Genomic DNA, 15,805 nt, shown 5'->3' with positions numbered 1-15,805 from the left:
TCAAGGGAACTCGATGCACATTCAGGCGCTGGAGCTGAGCTATTAATATGGGTTTCATTATGCCAATTCCACTGCCTGGTAGGGAGTGACCGGGTGTCAGCATAAAAAATGTTGTGTTATCTTTAGCCCAGTATCTGCTTTCCCAGGTTGTTAGGTAGGCTGGATTCCCAGTTATCCTGGGATTTTGAGGTGTCTGGAGCTCCTTTACTCCGAGCTTTGTCACTCTTGGCAGGCATTACGCACGGAGAGTTTAATACTGCTTTTCTTGAAATACTGACTTGGACACAAATATTTCTGTAATTAAAAAAGCGCAGTAAAGTGCAGCGCTCTGTAATTGCTGCCGAGGGCTGGAGTGACACGTAAGAAAAGCGATGGAAGCGCGGAGCACCGGCACAGGCTGTGCGGCTGATTTCAACTTTAAAATACAAACTGCATTTTGTAGTCGCAGCCTTATTTCAGTGTATAAATATTAATAGTGTTCGCTTATACACGGCTCTGCTTGATTTAATACACTGCTACCGCGGCTCTTCCAGGCACTGTTCAAAGATAAGATTTTCTTACAAATTTTATGGTTTAATCGCGCATTTGCCTAAAGGTTCCAGTTACCGCTGAGCAGCCGAGGGCTGGTCACAGTCCTGACCAAACCACCGAGGGGAAACCTCTACCCCGCATTAGCAAAAACTCCAGAACTTTGGGGAAACAACCTGAAACGCGTCCCGAAGGCTCAATCCCCAGGAGTGCCCCATCCCCGGGGCCGCTCCCGCTCCTCGCCGCGGCCCCTCGGCCCGCTCCAGGCTCCGCGCGGCCGCCCCCCCCCCGGGCACCACGTGGTCGGCGCCGCGCCCCCACCACCCCCCGCGGCGGCCCCTCGGCCGGGCGAAACCACCTGGCAGGGGAGGGGGGGAGCCCCTTCTCCACCGGGCCCCGCCCCGTTAAAGGGGCGATGGGCTCCCGGCGCGGCGGGCAGCAGAGCGTTCATTCTCCCGTCCGGCTGCCGCCCTCCCTTCCCGCCGCCCTCCGCCTCCATCTCCGCGCCGCCACCGAGCAGGAGAGCGCGGCCGGGGGAGCCGCCAGGTGAGTGAGCGCGGGGGAAGGAAATGGCCGGCGCGTCGCTGCCCGTTTAAGGGCCTCCCACGTCGCTCCGCCATGTCCGGCGGCCCGGCCCCTCCCGGGGCTCCCTCACCGCCCCCCGCCCGCCCCCGGGCCTGGAGGAGCCGCCGCGGGGACGCTCCCGCCGCCCCGCAGGTGAGCCCGGCAGGTGGGATCGCCACGGCGCCCGAGCGGGGCTGCGGGGCCGAGGCGTTATGTAAGGGCGGGGGTCGGAGCGGGCGGGGAAGGGCGCCCGGCGGGGCCGGGTCCCGTCTGGGGTCGGGTCCCGTCTGGGGTCGCCCCTCGGGCTCGGGGCTGGCTCCCCGCACGGCTCCGGGTGTGTGCCGGGCAGCGCCGTGCCCGAGGGGCGCTCGCCGGTCCTGCCGGAGCCATTCCTGCACGGAAAGCTGGGAGCGCGGCTCTGAGGCGGGAAGGAAGGGTCGCTTATCGCTTGTTTTCGATGGGAGAGGTGGAGCGTGTGAGCCCGGAGAGGAGCCGGTGGTATGCAGCGCTCAGTTGCCTCCCAGCTGTGCAGGATCACCGTCTGGGAGAAGCGCGGGTGGCGTGTGTGTTATCGAAAGATCGCAGAGAACAGTAGGTGATCTGCACGATCGCTGGTTTTTACCTTAAGCGTAGTTTCGTGTATTCACAAAAAGTCACCCAACCGTATTCAAAGTTCTGAGCTGGGTTTTTTTTCAAAGGCTTTCACAGCCAAAGTCTGGGGGTGTTTAAATCAAAGTGAAAATTGTTTGATCCTTGACGTTTCTTTATCACAGTCTGGGATTTTCTAAGAACTTTGTTGCAGGTTTTGTTCTCTTTTTTTTTTTTTTTCCGATTGGGTTTGAGGTTGGTTGGTTTGTTTGTTTTGGTTTTGGGGTTTTTCTTCTGTAAAAAACTTACATTTCTTTACAAAACTTACCCTGTTCATTCTCTCTGTTGGATTTTGTAGCAAAGATGCTGAGCTTTTTCCGCCGCACGCTGGGACGCCGGTCCATGCGTAAGCATGCGGAGAAGGAAAGGCTGAGAGAGGCCCAAAGGGCTGCAACCCACATCCCTGCAGCTGGGGACGCCAAATCCATCATCACCTGCCGAGTGGCGCTGCTGGACGGGACAGATGTCAGCGTGGACCTACCGGTATGACTGAGCCAAGTGTGTTCTTGAAATACACTTGGTTTGTGTTATTCTGATGTGGATTGCTGTTTGCAAGTTAGGTAAAGGCATTGCTCTTTGCTGCTGGCAGTCGGCCCTGTGCCTTGATGTCCACTAAGTTGCTGCTCATAAAAAGGTTCTGAAAGAATAGTTTACTTTGGCATTCACTGAAATTCGAGAATTTTGCTGGATGTCATCATGCCTTACACACTGAACACTTTCTAATGTTTTAATGCAATTGCTGTGCCAAGGCATAGAGAGGGTAACCTGTTTGGTGAACTGGGTTTTCTTTTTGGTGAACTATCTATCTTGACAAAGAAGGTGAATCTCTTGGTGTAACTTGTTGAAGAGGAGGGATGAGCAGAAGTACTAGCAGGAATTTCTGTGTGGGTTGGGTTTGGTCTGGTTTTGTGTCAGAGATGGACGCAGTTTTTAACACTAACTTGAGAGGGGAGGGGAAGAGGAAAAATCTGCTTCCTTCCCCTCCTCAGGGCAGATTATATGGTAGGGATTGTCTCATGGCATGGTGCTTTATTCGGAGTGAGGTGTTAGCCACTGTTTTACATTTCTAAAGCTTCCTTAATATGCACGTGCCTGTTCTGCTTGCCTAATTATATACCTGGTTTTGGCCAACAGGATGAGCAGTAGCACCAGAAGTGATGTGCTCTGTTTTTCCATTACCATGAGTTATAGTTGTTAGTGACTTGTTTTAAGCTCACAGAGCTGAGCATTAGGAAGTTAGGAAGGTGTGGATCTGCGAGACCTGACTAGTTCCAGAGGATTTTGGCTGCAGTCACAGTTGTGCTGGTGTTGGAACTGCTGACTAGAAAGAAAAGTCATTTCAAGACTGGCTGCTCCATACAGCTCTTTCTTCCCTTTCTTTTTTAATCGTGGAGTGTTTAGGTGGTGCAAGGAAGTCAGCTTGATTGAGCAGTGTTGTTGACATAACAGAAATAACTCTTGTGATATCCTGAACCCCAAATAATCTAGAGTTAGAGAAACCCTTTGGCATCCTTATTTGCAAAATCACTGTACAGATAGGCGTTTATAGAGGGTAGTAAAATCAATTTGTAAATCTCTGACACAATGTAATGAATATATCCAGTGCTGCTTCGTGCCTAGGATGTTTGATTTGAGGCCAGGAATACTCACAAACACTTAATAGCAACAGTTAACACTTAAAAAATACTCAAGTTTAAATTGGTGTCTCTGCATAATCAGAGCAGTAATCTTTGGAGCTGGAGCTGGCTCTGTAGGCGAATTCCTGGTGGCTCCAACAACATTTCTAAGGCTTTGAGGAGCATAAATTGAACCTGAAGAGGTGTCACGATCTGCCACCTGGCCTATAAATCTCAGACCAGGGTGCAGTAGTAACTATTTACTTCTACGAGAAACTCTTCACTTCAGAGTTTTTTTCTTTGAAAGCCAACATAGATCCTTGACTGTGAACATCTAAGTTATGAGTAACAGTAACCAAATTGACATAGCCAGATGTTGTAATTACAGTGCATCGTCAGTGGCTGACATGTACCAGTTTCTTCTGTGATTAAAGTACAATAAATTAAAAGTAAATTAAATGTTTCATTTCTAACTTCCTGGAGTGTTTATTCTTGTTTCTCCACTTGCATCATTCATATTTTGAGGTTGACTCTTAAAAAGGAATGAAAAAAGGGTAGGAGGGATAGGGGATGAAGTGGGGGGGAGGGGGTACAAAATCCTGACAAAACAACATCGCTTTCTAAAATGTAAAGCTTAAATTAAAAATGCATGTGTGTATTTATTTTCTTTTACAAAACTGTTCTTTGAGAATCTTTGTGCTCTTTGAGCTAAGATCTTTTCCAAGACTGGTACTGTTACTTTGTTGGCAGTAAATTGCTTTAAAATGAACTCTTTCTCTCAAAGAGGTGCCCCCTGCTCTGCCAGTTCGTTTGTGCTCACTTGCATTGTCTACCCAAGCACTGTGAAATTGTTTTATTAAAAAAATAAATAACAAAGCTTTTCTTAAGAATGAATCATTCAGCAAACAGGTTAGTTCACAGCCAGAGAAAGGGTTGTCTAGGCAGGAATGAATGCCATACCCTTTTTAAATCTGTGGCTACACAAATACTTTACAGTGGCATAAGCTGTTGCTGCCACAGGAAGAAAAGATGTTGCTTTCGTTATTGCGTTTGTCCTTGTTTTCTCATACCCCTTGGCAGAAGAAACAGTTTTTTAGCAGCCAGGCAGTAAGCTAAGTCAAGAAAATGCTGTGGCTGAAAATAATCGGTATAATTTTGTTATGTAGTTTCCAGCTGGAGCGGTTCTCCAATCTGGTTCCCCATGTGCCTCCCCAAATGTGGTGAAGAAGCATTTAGAGGTGATACCAGGCTTAAGTTTGCTCAAAAAGCTGTTGAGCTGTATCCTTACAGTAAATTTCTTACTGGGAAGAGTATTCTGCATTTACAATCATTGATGTAATTGAACCTGAGATTGCTGAATGTCTCCTTAATTTAAAAAAAAAAAAAAAAAAAAAGGAAAGGCAAAAACAACAGCAAGAAGCAACCACAAGGGACATTGCCACATAAGCCAAACACATTTGAGAGTCATTAAGTAGCAAAGACTGATATTTTATGAATATTGACAATGGGACGGAAAGGACATGTTGTAAATGATGCAGTTGAGATTTAACTTATTAGACACAGAGCCAGGCTTTGAGCAGTAACTCTGCTTTTTGTCCACTGATCTTATCTTTGGTGTCTGTCAAGCCACTTAATCTTTCTGCTTTTGTATGTCTTCTGTTGTTTTTAATTAGAAAAATGCCTGACTTGAACTTTTCACCAAAGCTGCGGTCATACACAGTACATAGACTGGATTCTTTGCAAGAATCTACTGCTTTTGTAGCTATGTCAATGACTCAGGAATGTCAGTGTCATGTATACTATTTACTGACACCTTGGTATGTTCAAAATGGGAGGCATGAACTAAATGCGAGTTATCAGTGCTTTTTTGGGGCAGATTAAATGATGTCAGGTTTTTTTCCCACAGCTTCATATCAGATTTAAAGTTGCTTTTTGACCTGGTAGTTTTCCTCTTACCACTCTTTTGAAGCGTTATGTTTCTCCAAATGCATTCAGCCACGTTTACAGATTTATGTGCCTAGTGAAACACTAAGAAGCTCGTTACTTTCTTAATCTTAAAATTTTTTTTATAAAATAGATGTTGTCTGTAAATGCTGCTGTGGATGTTGTTCATTATACATTCTGCTTTTCTGTTAACTTGAGTTCAGCTTGGACAAACGTCAGGTTGAGCTTTTTCTTCCAATTGTTTAAGATCCGTGGGTGGAATGTTTACTGAGTAGTATGAGTGGTGAGAGGACAAGAACTCTGTTTTGCTGACATCCCTTATCTTACTTTTCATCCTGTTCCCATGCAAAACTAAACTACATCTTCCCCCACTGCACCTCTGGAATTCCCAAGGCTCAAAAGCCATGAACAGCCCTGGTTTATTACCATCAGCTTAGTCATACCAGTCTGGTCTATCAAGGGAACCCCTCAACAGCTGGAATACCAGCTCTCTTGGTGCTCATGGTTTGTGAGGAAAGACAAGTTGGTGAGGGGGTACTTGAAAGTACAGAAAGTTTTCATCTGGGTCACCAACAACTTATGAAATAATTAGGAACAAAAATGTTTGTCAAGAGTTAGAAATAAAGTGCTGTTTTAAGTAATAGAGTGCTCCAGAGGATTTTACAATCAAAATATTTTACAATGGTGTATTTATTTAGTAAATTCTATGCTATCCATAGTAGTAATTGGGAGAGGAAAAAGATAACATAGATAGAGGGAGAAATGGTAATTTAAATAATGTAACTATGTGCACTTGAAATATAAAATTTTTGATTGCTTTTTATGGGGGAGCAAGGTCAGCCTTACAAGAGAGACAGATAGTAAGTGTAGGGTCTTATAGAAGCAGAACTGTACTTGGAAGCCAGCAGTGTTTCAGTAAAAAAACTTGACCCTGCCTAACCCACAATTTACATAATCTTCTCATGGATAATGGAGCGTTAATTGTATTCCAGTTTCTGTACGTGCAAAGTTTGAGGTAAATGCTTCCTGGTGGTATAAGATGAAAGACGGAAATTATGAGAATGGATGCTCTCTCTGAGTAGTTTTTTATCTTGGAATATTCCTTACTTACGCATGCATGAAATTTGATATGGAGGTTGTAAAATGAGATGGTTTTGTCCTAATTACAATGACGTATCATTAAAACAAGGTCTTGTATAAACCAGTCCAAGGGCTGTGTCTAATAGTGGGATTGAACTAAACTGTTTTGACTTTTGGAGTATAAAACACAATAAAAAAAGGACTGTATCTGTAGTGCCTGTTTTAAATAAAAATAAAGAATCTATCTTAATGTGAAAATCATTAAGGAGGGCTAGTGGCTTTTTTTTGGAGAGAAATGATTAGTTTTGATCTGACTGCAAGATCAGAGATGCATTGTGATAGTTGATTTTACTCAATAATCCACTCTGGTTTATTAAAAACTTGTGGAATATTTATGGCCACTTGCTAAATATTTGTGGAGGGAAATATGGAATACATAATGCTGTTCCTGGCATGGATGCTGATTAACAAGAAAATCGAATGCTGCTAAAAAAGCTGGAAAATCAGTCATCAAATAAAATGAGTACTCTTAAGTGTTCAAGGCTAACCTTTGAAGTTTCAAAATAAAGCTCAGCCTGACAGAAGTAGTAATAACATAAACATTTGAATGTGCCCCTTTTTGTGTGTGCTGAGGCTATAAAGTTTTGGATTAAAACTTTATTTCCCATGTGATCTTCTGTCTGAAAGTACTGACATGCTTCTGAATGTTTGCTTAAACTTCTGAAGGCCCTTTAGGGGACTGCAACTGGACAAAACGGGCCGTGAGCTGCGTGTTCTGCAGCACAGGTGCTGCTCTCTGTGCGCTGGGAGGGACCGGCCGTAGTGCGGGGTGAGCCGGTGCTTCCTGGGGTGCCAGACTGAAATCCGTGGGGAGATGGGACCGAAGCCAGGGGATGCTGAGTGGCTGTGCCCGTGTGAGCAGCACAGACTGCCTGCACCGAGTCCTGCTCGCAGCCCAGCCGCTTCGGGGACATGGCAGGCAAGCATTTCAGTCTCGGTGCAGTGTGCCGTGCCCTGGCACTGTTGGAAAGGAGGGAGGAAGGGAGCAGCTGGCAGCAATCTGTGCTGCTTGAAGAGTAAATTGTTTGGCCTGCAGTGTGCTGCCAGAGTGTTTCTGGGGCTTGTGCTGCAGGCTGGTTTAGTTGCCTGAAAGTTTCACATTCTTAACTCACAGGGAATTTTATCTGAAGTCCTGCTTTCCTGCTGAACTGCTTCTGGAAAGAGCTCAAAGGCTTGGGACTCTCTGGTGCTCTTAATCAAGAGTGCTTGTGAGAAACCTGCAGGTGGAACACCAAATAAAACTGAAATGTTTGACAGTATAATGGGGGGAGGCATTCAATCTGTAAACCTTAATGCTGAACAAGTAATTTGGATATATTCTGTATCAGAAAGAATTAAAAATTTGATTAAATCAAATTGGTAGTTAGAAGATAAAAATTTTCAGGAAGTTGGAACAGAGACTTCCACAAAACAAACTGTCAGATATGAATGTTTTGAGTCTTTGTCTTATGTAATAGGGTCAATAAGCCTGAGCACGGTACATTAAAATCCTTCTACAAAGCACTCTAATGAATGTACAAATAGGATGGGTATTGAAATAATTTCTTTGTTATGAAGATTTTTGGGAAATGCCTTCTTTCTCCAGAGAATAAAAGAATAAAAATATTTAATCCCAAATGCTTACCTTCTTCTACTTTTGAGGCACTGAGTAAATAGAAGAATTGATAAGCTGTGTCTCTGGAGGTAGAAATTCTCCCCAGCCTTCCACCTGCAGGGTTTTATATTCACAAGTGTATATGGCAGTGTTGTCAAAAACTGAGCATAAACCAGATAGAGAAGCACTAGAAGAACTAGTGTTTTGCTGCCAGTGGCATCTTTAGATGAACGAGAAAATTGACTGGAGAGTTTGGAAAAGTTATTTGTAGGAGTGGTGCTTGGTGTTTGAGGAGAGGAGCAGCTCCATTTCTAGGTCAGAACTTAAAGCCATAAGAAGATCAGGGTGATACACATAATGTGTACTTCTAACGCTGCCTTCGTAACAATAAGGGGTTTTAACCCTCCAGCTCTGCATCAAACTTTATGACATTAACTCTAGACACCTTTTGCATGATATTGATATGAAATCTTCTTCCTTTAAAACTCACTGTTGAAGCTTAGTTATTTGAAACCTGTGGTTTCAGAGAAGAGGATTTACTTCATTTAAAAAACGGGCAGGCTTATCTGCTGCTTCTGTGCTGCTGTGGTCTGCAAACATGCATAGGTGACATCCTAGCAACTGGGTGGCTGTAAGGCCTGAATAGGCACCCATACCTTCTCTGTGTGTGTAAATGCTGTATTTCTAAGGAAGCTCGTACGCATATGAATGGTAACCCTCCTGATAAGTTGACAAAAACCAGGAAGGGAAGTTTTTGCCACTTGGTAACTATTGAAGACAATAGCTACTGTTAGTTATTGTTAATAAAAATATTAATGTGATCATTTGAAGAAATCTAAACAAAAAGTACAGCTGCAAATATGCAAGGGATAGTAAGTCCCATGCAAGTAATGCTTATTCATCTATTTTTTTCCAAGTTCATCTTGTATAGGGCCCTCCATTTCTTCCCTTCTTGAGCAGAACATTTGAGATCCCTCTCAATTCCTCTGTAAGTCATCTTTAAAAAGTGCAATTAACCAGTAATCTCTGGTAAGTATTTTAGTTAGTAGATTTATTAGGTGGGTATTATGATGTGGGTTTTTCAAGTTTTGGAAAAAAAATAACTGCTTTGCTGCGATTAAAAACTTGAAGTGAGCCATTCAGCTGGTGCTCGCCAGTACAAGCTCCTGTCCAGTTACTGTGAGCTTGTGTTGCTTCTCCAGTGCTGGTGTGTACTGGCTGCTCTGGTACTGAAGGAGGCTTTGACATCAGGCTGGTTTCGAGCACCTGGCTGCCTTGTCCTCATGTGTGCGTGTCCATGAGATAGCCGATACTCTGAGACCGTGAGAAGAGGGTATAAATGCTGCCTTTCAGGTTTTAGGCAGCGGCTGAGATGCCTGAGCCGAGGAGAATGTCCCGGCATCGCCTCAGCCCGGCAGTGAAGGGACGAAGCAGCGCGCCGAGGCGCACAGCCAGCCTTGTTGCTGAGCTACCGGGCTAAGCCCGGCCTTTGCAACACCTACTCGGCCAGCAATTGCAGTTATTAAGAGCAGCAGGAGATGTCATTAGTTGGGAGCATCCCTTTCATTGGGGAAAGGGGGGGAGGGGGCGGGGGCCATGTGATTCATTCCCAAGTGATCAGCAGATGCTTTTATCCAGTGTGGCAAAACCAGGAGAGGTCCTGCCCTGTATATATGGTGTATTTTGTTTACGTTTTCCCGTTGTTCATTCTCCTGCTGTGAGATGTTTGCTGTTGCTTCCTAGAGAGAATAGCAAATTTTGTAAATCAAATAGTCAGGTTTTACTGAATTGCAAACCCATGAGAAGTTTAATTTGTGCCCTGAAGGGAGGACCAGCTACTGGTGGAGTTGTTAATAGTTCATCAGTAACCATTAAACAGTTTGAAAATATTTGTCCTTTGAGTGTAACCTGAGCTCTGCTGTAAGGGAAAGAAAAGGGAGAGGGGGGAAGCATAGGACAGCAGCAGGATAAAAATATCACTTTCATAGAATCACAGAATATTCTGAATTGGAAGGAACCCACAAGGATCATCGAGTCTAACTCTTACTGGTCCATATGGGGATTGATCCCACAACCTTGATTTTATTAGCACCAATGTTGCCATGAGAAAGTTAGGGCAATTTTTTACAAGAAAATGTAATAAAAGTCTATCTTAGCTCTTTAAAAACTCTTGAGATCTCAGTTTTATTGAGTACAAAGAAATTAATTTTGATTCATGAAAGTTGACTGGTTACAGAGCATTAATATATTTGGTTGGTATTTTTTTAAGGAGGAAGGACTTCAGTAAAGTAAAGCATGTGTTACACTTCTGCTGGCTTGCACCAGATACAGCTGCTGATGATTTAAGTCATATGCAAAGTAGTACATAATTAATTCCATGTTGACACCCCTGGTGGTTTAAGTCAGAGAACAACCAGAAGTCCTGCAGATCTTTCCACAGCTGCTCCACTGCTTCTTCAGGGACTTTATCCCACATTAGTCATTTGGGGTCCAGTTAATCTTCAAGTCCTCTGCTGAGATTTCCTAAATGGCAAACACATTTTGAAATTCATCTGACCCTGCAGAAATTGAAGTTTTGCTCGTGGGTAGTCTGAGGTGTAGTATGTATAGTATTCCAGGCTGGAGTCAAAGTGTTTCTGTCACCGGCAGGGAATTTGCCTGAGATTACTGGTTAATTGCACTTTTTAAAGATGACCTACAGCGGAATTGAGAAGGATCTCAAATGTTCTGCTCAAGAAGGGAAGATTTTCCGCTAGTTTTAGACAAGCTACCAAAAGCTTCTTGCAACACAGTGTGTTTTTCTAGTTTTGCTGTTGCAGGTGCTGAATTGATTTCACTTGTATTATTATATTAATGTTTAAGTAGAAGATATCCTCTGTTGAGAAGAAATATCAACAGTTCAATGCCTTGCTCTTTCGAGACTTGGGTTACAGACTCTAGTAATGAAAGAAAGGTGTGTAGATGGTTTGCCTTAAGGTTTCTGTTTGAGCTGGTGTTTAAGAAATCTGTTACTGCCTGAGAAATGATTTTTTCCTGAGACCAACAAAAAACATTTTGTCTGCATGAATTTGATAGGTTGACATTCAGTATTTGTATTACACAATGTTTTGTAGATGCCATGTGTTTGTGAAGTTGCCTGCTGGCCCAAATGCCTTCCATTCCTACTGTTCTCCCCAGTACCTGGAAAGAAATAACTGTGTGAGAATTTGCTTAGACAGTCTCTGTTTACAAACTTTTTTTACAACTTTGCTTTGAGCTGCGATATATTGTGTTTGATTTAACTGATACATCAAGTAAACCAATGATGGTGGTTGCAAAGTTGAATATAAAATATTTGAAGATAAGGGTGGAGGAAGGTGACAAGAATTACAGCATGCAGCTTTACTTACTTAGGTATTACTGATGAAACCAGATTACTTCTGAGAACATAAATTTGGCTGGCCCAGAATTTTGAGAGCTGTACTAAATTTGCTAATTACTAGCTTACTAAATATGTTCTTAGAAAGTTATCCCATTTCTCATGTTGTGAATGTATAAATATTGAGGTAAAATATTGCAAGATGGTGGCTTTACAGAAATAGAGAAACCCTTCAGCTGCTGGCAGAGTAAGCATAAATAATGTCTGCATTTCTTTGCATTTAATTTTTTTAACACTATGACCTTTACTCTGATCTAATAATTTATTAATGTATTTTATTACATTTAAGCATCTTAGGTATGATAACTCTTAAGCTATTATTTCCATTTATTGTTAAAAAGGAGCTCACAGCATGAGGAACACATGTTGTGTAGAAACTGTTCAGTGCTATTTATGTGCCTTCTCTTTAAAAACAACTGTTTAATTTTTTAGATCATCACTGTAAAAGCAATGTTTCCTTGGGGCTAGAGCTGTTTTTTTCATAAATTATATATGAGCATATGAGCTGGCTTTTTGCACCTAGAAGTTAGTTTTAGGAACTTAGTTTTGTAAATGTGATATCTAAGTGCTGTTTATTCAAGTTGCTTGCCCCAGACTGTTTCCTAGTAGTTGTTAAAAGCACTTGCTAGTGGAATGCCATCTCCTAATTCAATAGGCTTTGCTACCTGCTTCTAAACTGGTGAAACGCCTAGATACCAAACAGTAGTAAATTCATATGCAATTTGCTGTACTTGGCTCCTAAAGTTTTCCAGTACATTGGTTGTTGCAATTGTACTGGCTGTGTTTCCACTTCTGTTGAATGTCAGTGAGTAAGGAAAGCCTAAAAGGAAAAATGATAAAATGACATTTTAACACTCTGTTGGCAAGTCAGTGTTGACATTTTCCAAGAAAGGAGATTATGCAAGTTCTTTGTGGATATTCTGTGTTTCTTATGGGTGTACATTTGCCTTTCAGAAAAGAAGCCATCAGAAAATACAAGGGGGTAAAAAAAGGTGTCCACATTATATTTTCAGAAACTAAATTTCTGGAATTAGAATATGACGTGTGCATAGAAAAAGGCAGATGCTACAATAAATCTACCTGCTGTGTACTAAGTCCTGTTATCTTTCCAGAAAAAAGCCAAAGGCCAGCTCCTGTTTGAGCAGATCATGTATCATCTGGACCTTATCGAAAGCGACTACTTTGGATTAAGGTTCATGGATTCAGCACAAGTGGCAGTAAGTAGTTATGCTCTTTTTTAAGCAACAGTGTAAAAGTTGAATCCTAACACTGACAAAAATGCTATAAGAAAACTGCCTTTTGCGAATTCAGTTTTGTGCAGAAGCTCTGTAGTGTGTGATTTTCCGTGTCCCCAAGTTGAATTCCACCTCCAGCACTCTAACCTATGACCATTCTGTTGTTTCTTCCTTTCTTGTTTCCACATGTTCTTGTCACACTCCTGTTGTCACTAGGCAGGCTGGTCCAGTCAGACCCCAGAGCCTGGTGTATCACGTAGAAATTCTTGGTGCTGATGATATAAAGAGGATGGAGCAAAATTAAAGTGTGTGTTTGGCCCTTTTGTGTGCTATACAGAGAGGAGGAGGTTTTCCTTTGCAAATGCTGTCAGCTTTCTTGTCAGCAAAAGTCACCTTGTTAATGTCTGGTTGCAAGAGGGGTATACCTTTGATTTGTTCAAATCAGCTGTGACTCAGACCTGGAACTGTAAGTTTTTAGGAGGCTACGGCTATGTTTGTATGTATCAGTTTGAGTTGAGGGTTCTTCCAAGCCCAAGTTTGTTGGTGTTTTATTGTGTATTTCTAAAAATGTAACAGGTTTTGAAGTCAGAAGCAGAGCATTATCAGTAGCAACCACAGTTCTTTCACTTGTGGGCTATGCAGTTTTATGTAGATACTTATAGTCAAGTATTTAATCCTGCCACCTAGGGTAGCTGCAAGTTAAGTGAGCCTTTAGACAAGGAGTGATTTTTTACTTTGTCCTGCATCCCTGCAACTTAAACTTGTATTCACTTAGCCCAACATCCTCCCATAGAATGAGATCGGTGTTTTCCTGCTGCATGTGTCAATCTTATTTGTTAGATGTGTAACCTAATTCTTTTTGTGTTTCAAGGCCATTTCAGAATTATTTCATGCTTAGGATGGCAGAGGGGAAGCACAGACAGTTGAGCTAAATATCTGAATTGTTCAAAGTCAGCATACAAAAATGGAGGCAGTGACTTATATTCCTTTATCTCCGTGAAGGTCTGTGTCCATAACAGTTTGAAGGTGATCGCTTAGTTGTTGCAGCTTTGTACAAAGGCAAAAAAAATATCCACAAACTTGAACCTTTGAAAGAAGCTAACAGCTTTGGACACAGTGCTCCATCCCAAAGCACTTATAACCTGATGGTTTCTTTCCAGAATTATTGTGGTCGAATTTTATGCTTAACATGTAATTGTAGAACGTGTTCTCTGCTCCTCAGAGAAAGTTGTTGGTGTTCAGCATCTGAAGCAAACTTATGGCCAGTGGGATTAGCTGATGCTGGTCTGTAGTTCCCAGTAGTGAAAGTGGTCTCAAATGCCTTGCAGAACAGAAACATTTAACACTGAGGAGAAAAAGACCATTACACTAACAGATGGATGGCATTCAGAGCCATGCATTCAACAGAAATGAGAAAACAGCCTATTGCATACCATTTTATATTTCTCAAAATCATGTTAGCTGTGCTCAGCATGTGCAGTCCAAGATGCTGAGTATTGACAGTGAAGTACGCTATTGCATTTATCTTTTTGCTTCAAAGAAAAGCAGTAGTCTGTATGGTTGAGGTATCCTAACTCAGTTTCTGCTGTGTAGCTTCTGATGTATTTCCCTGTCTCTAGGATCTCATAAGAGGTCATAGTGGGTTAGGTTTAACAGGTAGAATTATCTATATGATATTTTTTTTTTCTCTTCCTGATCTGCTAGCAAATAAAGTTAGTTCATCTTGAAATGTGTTAATAAGAATTAATCTTTTCTGCCACAGCAGTGGCTCATGCCTTCCTTTTGTCTAGTAAATTATTACTGCCAGTCCAGAGAGTACATGATTGAATATTTGATACTGCACAATCTACCAGGTACAGGGGATTTCAAATTCAGTTTGCTTCCTTGTCTTAACTATGTGTGACTGAAAAGCAGCAGAGCAGAGATAACAATCTGTTTAAACTGGACCTTAGTGATGAGCTGCGTGTAGTGAAGCAGAAAAGATTGCACTTTGCCAGAAGAGCTGAATGCAACAGCCAGAGATAATTAATTGCTTTAAGAAATGAAGAACTGTTGCAATAGCACCCATTCCTGCAAAGAAGCTGGCAAGTTCTAGCAGAAACCCAATCTGCAGCTGGAAACAAAGAACAGAGACTAATCAAGTGACTTGTCCAAGATTATTCAGGAGACCTGTTAAATAAACAGTGTAAGAATCCAGTCCCTTACTGTAGACAGAACTGTCCACTGGCTCTGAAGGATATAATCTTTCTGCTACCCAATTTAAATCTAAGAATATTGCCATACTTGCTAGTTACTTTTACTGATACAAACTAGCAATGCATAGTTATATGAAAGTTTTAGAAAACCCACACTTGTTTTATCTCCAAGTAAGTTTCAGTAGATCTTTTGTGAACAACTGAAGGATGCTTCTTTTCATTCTTTTCTGCTGCTGAAGGTGAACACTAGTTGGGTGTTAAAGATTTCCTGGGGAGTGGGGGAAACCCAGATAATGGAAACTTCCTGACATTTTGGATTTTAGTATTCAAATAGTAGCATCTTTAAAAATGTTCTTGAAACCACTAGTGAAGTGAAAGAATTGTTGTTTTCATGTGATTTCTCTGTTCACACTAGTCTGCTGCTCAGGAAGAGATCAGTTTTAGCCTCAACATCTTGTCTAACAAACCTCATTTGCCCAAACTTCTTGACGTGTTGCTGGGTCAGGATTTGAGGGGTTTTTGTATGTGTTTGGTTTTTAATTTCTGCAGCAGCAAACTGTTTTAGTAAGGACTTCCAGTACTCTGTGCAGTCTGTTATTTGTATTGCCTTCTGTTTAGCAAACTTTATCTCTGATTTTCAGCAATACACTGTGCTGTGCAAACCCTCATCGAAAGTAAGCTTCTTTTCCAGGTCCACTTGAATTCCATTATAATCACTTGGAATAAATCTCAAGTTTCTTGACATCTGTGTCTGTCCATTCATGTGTTGCTTTTGGGGCTGTTTTTTTTTGTTTCATTCCCACCCCCACTCAAAAGCAGTTCTGTTTCCCTTCTCCCTTGCACACCATCCCCATTGAGCAGAGCTCCTGTGGGCAGCAGCAGTCAGAGCCCAGCAGAGTGAAACGCTATCGGTGCCTGTCATG

At 42.2% G+C, this 15,805-nt stretch overlaps 1 protein-coding gene across 6 annotated transcripts in view; it reads left to right on the top strand.

The window, feature by feature from the left end:
• The first annotated feature begins 881 nt into the window (after positions 1 to 881).
• EPB41L5 (erythrocyte membrane protein band 4.1 like 5) overlaps positions 882 to 15,805 on the top strand; it is a 53,650-nt gene continuing 38,726 nt past the window's right edge. For 2 of the 6 annotated variants that reach the window (XM_038142146.1, XM_038142144.1), the window contains exons 1-3: positions 1,089 to 1,306; positions 2,039 to 2,223; positions 12,565 to 12,669. In XM_038142146.1, coding sequence (XP_037998074.1) covers positions 1,147 to 1,306; positions 2,039 to 2,223; positions 12,565 to 12,669 — 450 coding nt within the window. In that variant the 5' untranslated portion in view covers positions 1,089 to 1,146. The other 4 variants (XM_038142148.1, XM_038142147.1, XM_038142149.1 and 1 more) reach the window with 4 other exon arrangements.

This window comes from Motacilla alba, chromosome 7 (assembly GCF_015832195.1).
Source record: "Motacilla alba alba isolate MOTALB_02 chromosome 7, Motacilla_alba_V1.0_pri, whole genome shotgun sequence".
Taxonomy (NCBI): Eukaryota; Metazoa; Chordata; class Aves; order Passeriformes; family Motacillidae; genus Motacilla; species Motacilla alba.
Note: the sequence above shows the minus strand (reverse complement) of the source record. Positions and strands in the feature narration are given on the sequence as shown.